This window comes from Pituophis catenifer, unplaced genomic scaffold (genome assembly GCF_029215685.1).
Source record: "Pituophis catenifer annectens isolate HBS135680 unplaced genomic scaffold, rPitCat1.0.hap2 SCAF_1, whole genome shotgun sequence".
Lineage (NCBI taxonomy): Eukaryota > Metazoa > Chordata > Lepidosauria > Squamata > Colubridae > Pituophis > Pituophis catenifer.
In genome coordinates this window covers 40,775,418-40,788,573 of record NW_027256881.1, presented here as the reverse complement: position 1 = coordinate 40,788,573, position 13,156 = coordinate 40,775,418, and the positions used below count along the sequence as shown (strand labels likewise).

The window sequence follows — 13,156 nt, the reverse complement described above, 5'->3', positions numbered from 1 at the left end:
CCTAAAAGAGGCTGAAAATTTGGGTGCATCTTATACTCCGAATGTAGCTTTTTCGAAGCTTTTTTTCAGCCCTAACGAGGCGCTAGCGAGTGAAGCGATCTTCCCAACTTTGCCTGCTCCCTCAACTCTCCACTGTGCTTTAACGAGGCGCTAGCTAGTGAAGCGATTTCCATGCTTTGCTCCGACTCTCAGCTGTTCTTTAGAAGCTTTTTTCAGCCCTAACTAGGCGCTAGCCAAGTGAAGAGATCTCCCAGTGCTTTGTCTGGTTTTCTCATTGCTGCTTCCTTTCAGCTGTGCCTTAGAAGCTGTTTTTTTATCCGCAAGCAGGGGATAAAAAACCAGCAAACTAATGTGCTGAAGCTGACCAGACTAAGGACACTAGCCAGATGAATACCTGGTAGGCAGATTTTTTTCCCTTATTTTCCTCCCCAAAAACTAAGCTGTGTCTTATACTCCGGTGTATCTTATACTCCGAAAAATATATATGATCACCTTTCTCACTCCAGTGATTGTGGGCAGTGTGCAAAGAATAAAACTAACAGTTACAAACAACTCATGACACTTGACACAAACCAGACATCCCAATAAAAAAAAAACCCACTCCAATACAGAGCTCATCTAACTTCCTGGTCCAGATGCCTGAGGAAGGCCAAAGGAGTTAGGGCCATCCAGTTCTTGGAGAGGATGCTGTTCATGGGCAGGCACTGCCACCGAGAAAACTCAATTCCATCCTCCAACAAAATGACATTGTTTGATACAAGGGAGCTGAATTTTGCTAAATCTAGCCAGGCCCAGTGCCATGTAGATCTGTATAGATGACAACAGCACATTAAATTGCACTCAGAAGTTTACTGGAAGCCAGGGCAGCTTGCAAAGTAGCAGCATTATATGAGTGTAGCAAGAAACTCTAAAACCTGCCTACACTACTGCAGTTTCCATGTACGACCAGTTGCAATTTCCATGTACTGATCATGTAGACTACATTACAGTCCTCCAAGTGGGAGGTGACTGAGTTATGAGTGACTGAGTTATACAAGGCATAGAATCATGCATTATATTATATTTGACGAAGGGAGTAGGCAGCAGTGGGGGAAATGTGCAAAATATCCCAAAGTTGATTTTTTTCATACTTCCAGGTTTCTCTGGAACATTTTTCATCATCTTATTTATGGATTGCTATTGTTTCCTATTATTGTTTCCTATGAGTTGCTTGTCATTTGTATTTTTTCCTGTGCCATTCTTTTCATGACTGCAGTTCTACAATAAACTACTGTACAGTAAGAGATAGTTCCCCAGTGTTATAGATCTTCAGCTGTATGTGTGAAATAGCCTCTTTTGATGACATTTCTGGGTCCAGCAGTGTTTTCTTCTTTTCTTTTTGGACTCCAGATTTTGTACTATTGTTCAGTTATGTTAATTATGCATTGATTCTGCACTTTTCACTACTCCGTGCAAAATTAAAAGAGGGTAAAATCAAAGAACAGGAAAAGACTGAGATACTGACAGCACAAATATATGTGAATGAAAATGAGGCCATCTTATCCAATAATCTTATTCTGATGCACTTACATTTACCTGTAGGCAGTTTTAATATCTCAGACTTACCAATTGGTCTAGCATTAAAGTGTGACATACATGACTTGGGCAGTCATTCACAGAACCAGAATAAGGCCTGCTGCTATTGCTTATCCTAGTCCATGTGCCATAAATTCAAATCAGACACTTCCTCTTCATAGAGTCCAGTAGAGCAGAGGGGAACTGTTAATAACTGAGAATAAAGAAATATATCCTCCACTTGCTTTTACATATTATGAATGGAAAGGTGATGAGTATTATCTGCTTAAATTCTGCTTGGCCAAGAGAAGAACCACAGCACGCTTGTCTATTACAAACTCAAAATATTCTAGATTCCAATTCAGTTTTATTTTTTTCCTCATCTCAGAGAAAATCATTCTCCTTCTCTCCTCCTCCTACAAAACACTCACATTCTCATAAGGGGGAGGCAGCAAGAGATATTCAGGTTAATTTAGCAGAAGAGAGCATTACCCATCCCTTCCTTTACTTCTTCAGAGAACTGCTTGAGAGATCGGCTTCCATCACCTTCTCTTGCTATCAACTCTTTTTGCTATAGATAGAAAGTGTCCCCTCACTGCTTATAAGAGACTGAGGGAAAGGGGTGTTGGAAGGCCTTATGCTTTCCCCAGAGAAGAAGAAAATCAACAATGAATCCCAAATGGCGGCAGCACTCTCAATTCTGTATTTATGTATATGTTAGATATATATCAATGCAGCTTACATGAAGAACTAATTTCTTCAAAGCTGATATGGGTCTAAGAAATATAACATTTGGGTTACAGATATTTTACAATAATCAGGGACATGCCGAGCTAGGTGGATTAGCTAGCCAATCTTGGCTATTATTGAAATATTAAGAAGGGGCAATGTGGTTAGTACCCACAGGAGAGACCACTAGAAGATTCCTTGGCTGTAATTTAGAGTGGGAAGTTTAAAAAAAAAATCATGCTATCCAAGAACAGCAATCATCTCGATTTTGTTGCGGGCAAGACTTATAAGGATACGTCCCTGAAGTTACCAAGAGTTAAGTTCAACTCTAAGAAGAAAAACGGAACAATTCTCTGCCTGAATCCAGCAAATGAACTTGAGAAGCATGAGTGCTATTATACTCCCTATGTTGACTTGAATTCTTTGGAGAAAAAAATTGGACATTGCTATAATAAATATACTTCTATAAAATACAATATTATAAATGGCAAGGAAAGCAAGTTAGCTCCAGAATTAATTTCTTGCACATTTCATACAGAGAAAGAATTGTTATCCCATTTGCTTTTGGCTGTCCCAATTTCTTTCCTTAGAACATCACTTAATGAAGGATGGTTGTGTATGCCAGTTCAGCAGAAATACTTAACCTTTCCCATTTATCCACTCCACATTGTCTCCATATTCAGCTTCTCACTTCATAGTGTTTGAGTTATTTCCTTCCTTTTGCCAAAGTAAGAACAAAATCTGTTCTGTATATGCTTGTATATTACTATGTATCTCAGCCTTGTAGTTCAGAATAGTGCTATTTTGTCTGATCTTGCAAAATTTTATGAATAATGTCACTGACAATGTTTTAAAATAACCATTATGAGCAGTAAATAAATGGGTTAGTTTCAGCAAAATGGTTTTTTAAAAACTTTATGTGACTTCATTTACTAGAAATATTTCAAATCCAATTAAGTGAGACTTTCATGTTGGTTACTTGTACAGCTCTTTTTTATACAGCATTTTTCTCTTTCTTCTCTTTTCTCTTAACTCTTGGCTTTAGATTTCCCCATAACTCCCCTGTCTCACCTTGAATGTATCATTAATCTTGTCTTGATTTCTTGCTTCTTATAAATCATCTTCAGTTCTCAAGTCCGGGATCACTTACTCTGTTTAACACACAATTAAAAAAATGTCTCACGACTGAGGTATGGTTATAGGTTGTTTCAGAAAGAGTGGCCAAGTCCTCAAAAATCACAGATATCATTACTGCAGCGTTTTGGTAGGCACAGCCCAAAGCAAATCTAGATATCCAATGGATTCAAGGGCTATTCTATTGAAACCAAAAGCTAGGTGGGACCCTCTGTCTGCTTTCTGATCTCAGAAGCTGAAGACAGAGGCTGGGGACACTTTTATAAGAAAGAAGAAGAACATTTTCAAGGGAGGATTAATCCAAAGCAACAAGGTGCAAACTTGAGTAAAATATGTGTTGGGGTATGGATTGAAGTCATGCTCCTCCCTCAAGGCAGTGAAAGGACTTAATATATGCTTTTTAAGTTTATGCAGTTGAACTATAGCTATAAAAAAAATACAATAGATGTAAAATATTTGAAACACGATAGGAAAAAGAACTTTGCTGCAGTTGATTGATTGTTCCAAAGGACAATTAACTACAAATATGGGACAGGGCAAAGAATATGAAAAGGCAAAATTGCAATGAAAGCATCACAAATTCCTCTTGTAATTGTGAGCTTGAACAGCACGGTCTTATTTAACCTTCTGGCACTACAGTTTTCCTCAAAGTTTTATGAAAATGGTGCATTCATCTGGTTTTTAAGAAGACTGGAAGAACATAGGGAAAAAATAGAAATTTGCAGTGGGGTAATAAAATCCTCTAATTCAGTGCCGAAAGCAAAAGAACTCTGATTTTTTTTTCAGATTTCTTTCCTTATCAACATTTATTTTCAGATGCTAAGAGGCAACGATCCTCCTTTGACAGGTCCTTCAACAGCAATAGGAAATAGCCAATCTAACGGAATATGTCTATATTTGAGGACTCATTGACTTTGCAGTAGAGCAGCCAACTGACTTTACTTGGTTAGGTGCTTTTAATAGTAGTTTGGCTGGCAGAAAGCAACCAAACCGAGATGCATGATCATATCAGCAAGACAATCAGATACTGAAAAGTGCAGAAAACCACTTAAAAAGCTGGCAGTCTGCTTTATATATTGTTCTAAACATGTGATGGTTTTTAACCATAAAAAAAATATGGGATATACATTGTATACATAAATATTGTAATGGTACCTTCCCTATTTTTAACCTACCCATAGTTGTTAGAGAAGAAATTGTATTTTAAAACAATTGGAAAGCATCATTTTGAAGAAGGCTATCATGAAAGTTGTACAAAGATTTTGAGGCAACACATGTTTTGTACATGCTTCCAAAGTCCACGCAAATTCATTCATTTCACTACAAATGTTGGGATATACAATGCTAATAGTTGCAAGAAAGTTTCTGTGGGAAGAACTTGTTTGGAAACATTACACACTCCAATTTTAGTAATTACATTTCTGTGCTTAATTCTCTATTGAATTATAATGAAAACACTCTGTGATTTCTTCTTGCTTGGGGAGACTTTAATCAAATGTTGTCTTTTTTATTTCAGTAATTATAGAAAACCATTTGAGATTAGTGGTGTACAAAAGGTGAACATTACATACAAGTAGTCCTTAACTTAGAACTATTCATTAGTAACCATTCAAAGTTATAACAACACTGAAAAAAGTGACTTACCACTGGTTGTTCCATTTACAACCATTGCAGCATCCCCATGGTCACATGATCAAAATTGGGATGCTTAGCAATTTGCATGTATTTATGATGTTAAATATAATTTAATTTATAATTTAATATTATATTTAATATAATTTAATATTATATTTAATATAATATATAAATACAACCTAGCAGTTCGAAAGGACATAAAAAATGGAAGTAGAAAAATAGGGACCACCTTTGGTGGGACGATAACAGCGTTCCGTATGCCTTTGGCATTTAGTCATGCCGTCCACATGACCACGGAGACGTCTTCGGACAGTGCTGGCTCTTCAACTTTGAAATGGGGATGAGCACCGCCCCCTAGAGTCGGGAACGACTAGCATATATGTGCGAGGAGAACCTTTACCTTTACCTTTTATGATGTTGCAGTGTCCCAGGGTCACATTATCACCTTTTGCGATCATCTGACAAGCAAAGTCAACTGTGGCAAGGTCATAAAATGGGGCAAAACTCACTTAATAATTGTCTTGCATAGCAACAGAGATTTGGGGCTCAGTTTGTGGTCATAAGTCAAGGACTATCTGTAATGATCCAGCCATAACTTCTTAGGCCCTTTCAAAAACTCATGCCTACTTCAGAAAACAATCCATGGCTTGCCTTCATAAGCAAAGAGAAGGAGGTACATTTGCCTGAATACGAGTAAAAGCAGAGTAAAACATTTATCTGTTAGCTGTCATATTTTCTAGACTCAGTAAATTAATGATTGAGATGTGGTTTCATAACAAGCTTTTTAAAGTATAGCAAAGGGACTGTAATGAGAAGGGGATATTTGGAAAACTGGATATCCATCTCTTTTCATTTTATGTTACAACTAGGATTTTTCTCTTGTCTGGGATGGGGTATATAGCAATAGCATAAGGATATGCTTCTATACCGCTTCATAATGCTTTACAGCACTCTCTAAGTGGTTTACAAATGTCAGCATATTAGCCATGACAATCTGGGTCTTCATTTTACCGACCTCAGAAGGATGGAAGGCTGAGTCAACCTTGAGCTGAGGTTCAACCTCCTAAACTCCTGGCTGTGGGCAGAGTTAGCTTGCAATGCTGCATGTTAACCACTGAGCCATCATGGCTCTTGTATGTAGATATTTTGAGTCCCTGCCAAGTTAAGATAAACATTGTGAAGAGTACATTGGGAGCTTGTGTCATTCTCTGAAAACTTATGATTTGGAAACCACTGAACTAAAGATGTTTCAAGAGGTAAGTTTCTCCTGTGGAAGTACAAATCTGGAACAGGAAGCACTTCATTGATGGTTCGTTTATTAGCATAAAATTTAGAGAAACTGTATTGTAGTAAGCATACTAAATAGATACAATCTCTGATTGTATGCCAATCTTACTGATGCGTTCAGAATAGCTGCCATCATGATCAGAATTGGCACTAGGCATCTCAGGACTGTAGGTGGTGGATCTTCCACAGCTCTGTCTGTGAAAAACAATCACTGCTAGATCCTAAAGATGCAAAAGCTGCAAATTTGTGAGATTTTGCTTACCTTATGTCATATTCATCATCATATGCTTCACTCCTATACTTGTAAGGAAATTATGCCATTTCCAGACAAATTCTGTTTGAATTCATCATTCATTTATCCAAATTATTGCAGTATGGTGTAATTTAAGTTATAAATACCATCATTTTGCTTCCAACTTCTCAATTAAAAACTAATGGCTAATTATCCAGGACCATTCTTTGCTTCTGCATCCTCACTTGGCTACCTTCTTTTCTCATCTTCTCCTGTATGGTGTGTGCTTGTGTGCTTCTCTCTCTCTCTCTCTCTCTCTCTCTCTCTCTCTCTCTCTCTCCCTCTCTCTGTGTGTGTGTGTGTGTGTGTGTGTGTGTGTGTGAGAGAGAGAGAGAGAGAGAGAGAGAGAGAGAGAGAGAGAGAGAGAGAGAGAGAGAGAGAGAGAGAGAGAGAGAATATGAGAATTGTGTCTATGAAATGGAACCACCTTCCTTTAGAACAGGGGTGGGAAACCTTTTATGACTTGCATGGCTGGCTCAGGAATTCTGGGACTTGAAGTTCACAAGTCCTAAAAGGGCCATAGTTCCCAACCCCTGCTTTAGAATCCAAACTATCACTCTTTTAGAATCCCAGTTTTTTAAAAAAGTTGGTTGTTGGTGCAAGAATGCCACTCATTCTTCATCTTTTCCTTTTGTTTCTCAGAAAACCAAAAGGGATGTAAATAACTTTGATCAAGACTTTACACGAGAAGACCCAACATTAACACCAGTGGATGAGACAATTATAAAGCAAATCAACCAAGAAGAATTTAAAGGCTTCTCATATTTTGGAGAAGAGCTGCTGCCATAAGATATTCCCCCCACCCCTAAATTGGAACCGCCAGATCACAGATGCTGCAAGTTGTGTTCTGAAAAATCCTCCAGCTACACCATCAAGAACTGCTTCTCTGATCATGAGCCTAAACCCATTACTTTCTACTGTCTATTTATTGTTACATTTCTTTGATCTGGAGGCACTCATATTAGCTGTTTTACAAAGCAATGCAAAATATTTTGTATTAGAAATTGTAAAGGTAACACATTGCTGTTGTTTTTTGCTGCTGTGTCTCTTGTTCTCTCTTTCTATTCAGACTTTTTTTTAATTTTCAGGAAGGCTTTGCCTTTTTTAAAATCACCTAGCACTGTCAAAAGTAATTTGTTCAACCATTTTTAATATTTAAAAATCACTAGGAATTTTAGCTTCATCTTTTAATGCTTAAAATTATGGTCTAGAGTATGTACTGAAGGTTAGATAACTTTTTCCCAAGATGCCATAAATAGGTATCTCATCACATTGTGCTAGATGGATAAGTATATTTGTTATATGATTATAGAGAGAGAGAAATACTTCATTATGACTTATCTTCACCTCAAACACAAATCTATAAATCAGCCATAAGATTTACTGAGCTTGGAATCAGCTCATTGCATTCTGCGATGATTGCTAGGGGCCTTATGAAGCATGAGAGATAAACATAAAACCCTTTTGCCATTGATTTCAACAAATTGTCAACAGGAATAGTTGAGCTTACACCCTTAACATTCAAATGGATAGGTTTGGAGGGAACTTCAATTCCTCAATAGGCAGCTCTTTCCATGGAATGCAACCTTAGGAAACTGAAGTTTTACATTTAGTGTCAGGCAAGAGAAATATGCCCTAATCTGTCAAATGTGATCTTCTCAAAGTTCTGTTGTGTGTCTTAGAATGGTGTTTTTCAGCCTCAGCGACTTTAAAATGTGTGGACTTCAACTCCCAGAATTCCCCATGCTGGAATTCTGGGAGTTGAAGTCCACATGCCTTAATGTTGCTGCGATTGAAAAACTATGTCTTAGAAGATAAACACTGATTTTAAATCTTATCTGGGGAGGCAAAACCTTTGGGAACCATTTGGAGAGGAAAAAGCCGCTGCTATGAGTAAGTGTTAGGCACCTCTCCACTCTTAGGACTACACATTTTAAAATTTCAGGCTCAAGGTTGTTTTAAAAACACACCAAAATAGATTGGAGGTTGGAGGGTCTAACTTTTTGTCTCCTGCTACTATCCTAATTTGGACTGTAGTTTCTAGGGCAGATGCAAGCGTATCGTGTATTTAGTCTGATGGGGAACAAACCCCCATATTCCTCCCCTTAGATTCACTGAAATAATTCAGATTTCATCTTGCTTCAGCTAATTTAAATTCAGTTCCTTTATTAGGCCTGTTTTAAGTATGTCTGGCTCCAACACTAGGTTAAAAGTTTTTACACATTTGGGCTAATCGTGCAAGTCATTTATAGAATCCAATGTAACCATTTCTTTCCAATTCATGTGCATAGAATGGAGTTCCCAGATTTCCAATATTCAAAATAAACTGAATGAAGCATTTACCTTTGAAAGACAAGCATTTTAAATATATGAGAGCTGAGAGATCTGTCTTGGTCAATATGGCTACTAATTGATGCTCCAGGTATAATACCATGTATGCCTTCATTAATTGCTGTCCCAAGGCATTGTTACCTGGTGAGCAAAGAGATGCTAGAAACCCACTTAGTTCTAGTACACAGAAATAATTTAGTAAACTGTGTAGAGGCTGAAATCCACAAAAGCAGCTGAAAACAGTTTCCGTTCGGCAGCTTATCATGCGTCTGAGATCTCAGTTGAACTCAGACTGGCTTTCATCCATTTAACCTCAGAGGGTTAAATCAGGGGTCTCCAAACTTGGGAACTTTAAGACTTGTGTACTTCAACTCACAGAATTCCCCAGCCAGCCATGTTGGGGAGGCTGGGGAATTCTGGGAGTTGAAGCCAACAAGTCTTAAAGTTCCCAAATTTGGAGATCCCTGGGTTAAATGAAAAGATAACTGAAATCTGTTGATACACTACAATTTTTCAGAACTCAGATTTTTTTTAAAAAAAAAATACACTGCCTTGGTTGATTAAAACCCCTGCTCTCATTGTGATTGGAAGCGACAGAGGGCAGCATTGAATTCTCAGAATTCAAAGATGTGAACAAAACTACATAATCTGCCCTAATCTGTTTCACAATCAGATCAAAGGAAAAGGCAGTTTTCCACATGCAATCAGAAGTTGCCATGATATATGGACTTCTTTCAGGGTAAAGATGCATCAGACGCAGAGAAAATGGGAAAGTTGCAGAGAAAATGCTAGTGATGGCTACACGGATGCCAACTCTTTCTCTAACTGCTTCTTGGTGTTGCACTGTCCTAGTCGGAACCAGAGCTTAGTTTGGGGAAGGGGGTTCTACTTATCTTTACTACTGGTTCACAACGGGAGTGCGCGCTTCTGCGTATGCACAGATCGTCAATTGTGACGTCCGGGTGGATGGGTGGAGCCTCCCATCACTTTTACTACCAGTTCTAAAGAACCAGACAGAACCGGGAGCAACCCACCACTGGCTTAGTGGGACAAGGGCTGCTCTAAGCTTGTGAGTTGACAGCTGCCTAGGAATAAGACAGTCAATTGCTGGGGATCGTTTCCTCTTAATTCTGATGGGAGCCTAGAAGGAGAATGTCATCAAGATGAAAAAGCCATTGTATGCTATGCAGGACTTCCATATTATGATTCTGAGGCTGAACTGTGCCACTTTTAACCCACAATTAAACCTCAAACACGATGGAACTTATTATTAAGCAAACACTCATCGAAAACATAGTTAGAAACTCTATGATGTTCTTCTTAAAATCCGTTTCTTGAAACTTTTTTTTTTCTAGAAACGCAAGTAACTGACAGGAAGGAATCCTACCCTTCTCTTTTCTATGGGTTTCAGTCACCCATACTTATAGTAGAGCAGCTTGCTAAAACATTAACAAGCCATGCTGTGATACAGCAGTGAATGGAGCAAAATGATTTTCCACTGCCCCTTCCCCCAACATGTATATTTTAAAGAGCATTTTGTTGCAAGGCTGGGTCTTGAAAAAGCAAATACTCTGACTGAAAGCATTGTGATTAAAATAATAAATGCTATGGAAAACATTTCAGGAAAAAGCTATATTTTTAAAGAATACATGACTTTTTAAAAGTTTTTATTTAGAAATTATAACTAATTTTTTTTAAAAAAAATCACTAACACAAATGCTACAAAGACAGGTGTTTCAAGGGCTAAGAATGGACAAATTCTCAAAAGCCTATACTAGCTTTAATAAAGCAGCATAGGTTTTCTAGGGTTCTTACAGCTGCTTTGCCATATTCATGATAATCCTTCCATAGTCAAACTGTTTAAAAGCATGTGCCTAAATTGTTTATGTCATTGGTGCATTGACAGGTGTGAAGGGGACTTAAGGGGGAGGGGGGAGCCTCTTTTTTATGTATTGAACCTGAATGATGACCTGCTTTGCTTATTTAATTTTAACTTCAATAGCAGTGTGTTACTTTTGCAGGCTTTTACCCACAAAAATGGGATGACCCATCCTTCATTGTACATAGCCTTTGTCCTCCCTTTCTCTTTGCTGAATGCTCACCTCCAGTTACCTCTGTCCTCTTCCGGGGCCCTGTGTAAAAGCAGAGGGCTGGAGATGGAGATCCTGGAATGCCATACTACTGTACTGTGGGTCAGCCCAGTAGTACTACTGTTTGGTTGTGAAAAGCTTTGAAAGAACTGATGTGATAATTGTGGTCAATAGGAAAACCACAAAGCAAAGCAAAGCCATTCATGAAATGAAAAAAGGAGGGAGAGACTAAGATCAAGATTCAAAAACTGACATTGTTGAAGGTTGTAAATGGATTTCTTGTGTAATCATGATAAACTGGTAACTCATGTGGAAAATACATTAAGAAAGAAATGTGAAGTTACCGCTTGTAGATATGCTGATAGTGTTATTTACTCATATTTCTGGGAATACTGCATTTTTGTATATGTGAGCGTGGACATGCGTGCTTGTATATGTATCATTCACATTTATATATATATGTATATATACATATATATACACGTATGTGTGTGTATAGATTAGTCTATATATATATATAGACTGAATGAGCAGTTAAGGGAATCCTTTTTATTTGTTGCACTTGGATTTTTCATATATACACACACACACAAACATACACGCACACTTACATACAGGGTGTACCAAAAGTGAAGCCCCATAGACACTTTATTATAAAATTTACATAAAATGTTTGAATTGGTTGCAATTTTCTTCTAAACACTTCCTTAGTCGTTTAACACTTGTCATTTGACCATTCCTAAGTATGGTATATGATCTTTTTCTCTGAAAAAAATATTAATAAAGCATATTGTCTATGCATAAAGTATATTGGCTATGGAGCCTGACTTTTGGACATGGGGAGACAGAGGGGCAGTCATAAAGCATTTTCCCAACTTTTCCTTTCTTCTTTTCTCTCTCCCTCTCCCTCTCCCCCCCCCCATCTCTCTCTCTCTCCCAGTGAGATTTGTATATAGATGTTTATTGCAAGGCCTGTGGGACTCAATGAATATAGAGGTATCAACTGCTGCATGTTCAGGCATATTATTAAAATTAGCCTATGAAAGAATAATTATGATTATGTCCATGTGCAATACTCTGTTTGTATATTGGTTCAAGTTACTGTCACAGATGAATTTCCCTCTCTTTTTTTCCTTATAGGACAGATGTAAACCTATATTAAGCTGTACTGATTCTCCCGTATAGTTCGCTTAAACTGTATATGGAATGGTAGAGAGAGCGGGGAGGGGGGAGAGAAGGGACCACTATTGACCAAAGCACATCTTTCAGACACATGCCCCATCTCATGTGATCTCTAGGAGAAGAAAATGGTTGCAGAAAGGCTTCTTCGTCAGAGAATGTAGAACCTCCTGGCTATCAAAAGTGACCTTCCATGCTAGTAGATAGGAACAGCATCTGAACTGGGTATGCCTGGACAGCTACAGGAGCCTGCTCTGGAGCTCCTCTTAAAAATGCTTTGTCAGCAATTTGAGCAAGGATAGTCTGTCATAAAAAATGTCATGCGGTAAATTACAAAGAGCTAGGCTGAACTACTTGATACATGGATAAAATTGGTCAAATTGTTGCAGACTGTGCCTTCAGATGAGTCCCGAGGAACCCACCAACCAAAGCAGGATTGCCTCAAGGCATACAATCCATAACATATAGACACTATGCCCCAATTTCCAGAAAAGGCACCTGTCGTGGGCTTCTCCCATGTGGCCTGTAACTTTCCATAATGTCGCAAGAAGCCACATGGAGCGATTTCCAGGCCTCAAATTAGCTTGAAAAGGTGGTGCAAGTCATCTTTTGAAAGAGACAGGTTACATCAGTTTTATGTATGGCTGTTCAGAGCCACTTTTGGTGACAAAGACATTTAATTCCCTTATGTTGTGTTTTTTTTAAACTCAGGTGTAATTATTATTATTATTATATATAAATATATATACATATATGTATGTATTCATATGAGGATTTCAGAATATTAAATATGCTACACCAAGTCATGTGTTGTCTGGCTTACCAAAGTAATAAAGTATCAAACATTGTTAAATAATTTATTTTATTTTTAATAAAAACTAAGGGGCTGGGGGTAGGGGGAAGAAATCCCATCTCCTCACCCTCT

The 13,156-nt window shown here is 38.0% G+C and overlaps 1 protein-coding gene across 1 annotated transcript in view; it reads left to right on the top strand.

The window, feature by feature from the left end:
* PRKCE (protein kinase C epsilon) overlaps positions 1-7,455 on the top strand; it is a 345,221-nt gene extending 337,766 nt beyond the window's left edge. Inside the window, exon 15 of the mRNA XM_070948304.1 lies at positions 7,274-7,455. Within this exon, the coding sequence (XP_070804405.1) occupies positions 7,274-7,420 (147 nt within the window). The 3' untranslated portion in view covers positions 7,421-7,455. The remainder of the gene's footprint in view (positions 1-7,273) is intronic.
* Positions 7,456-13,156: the final 5,701 nt, after the last annotated feature.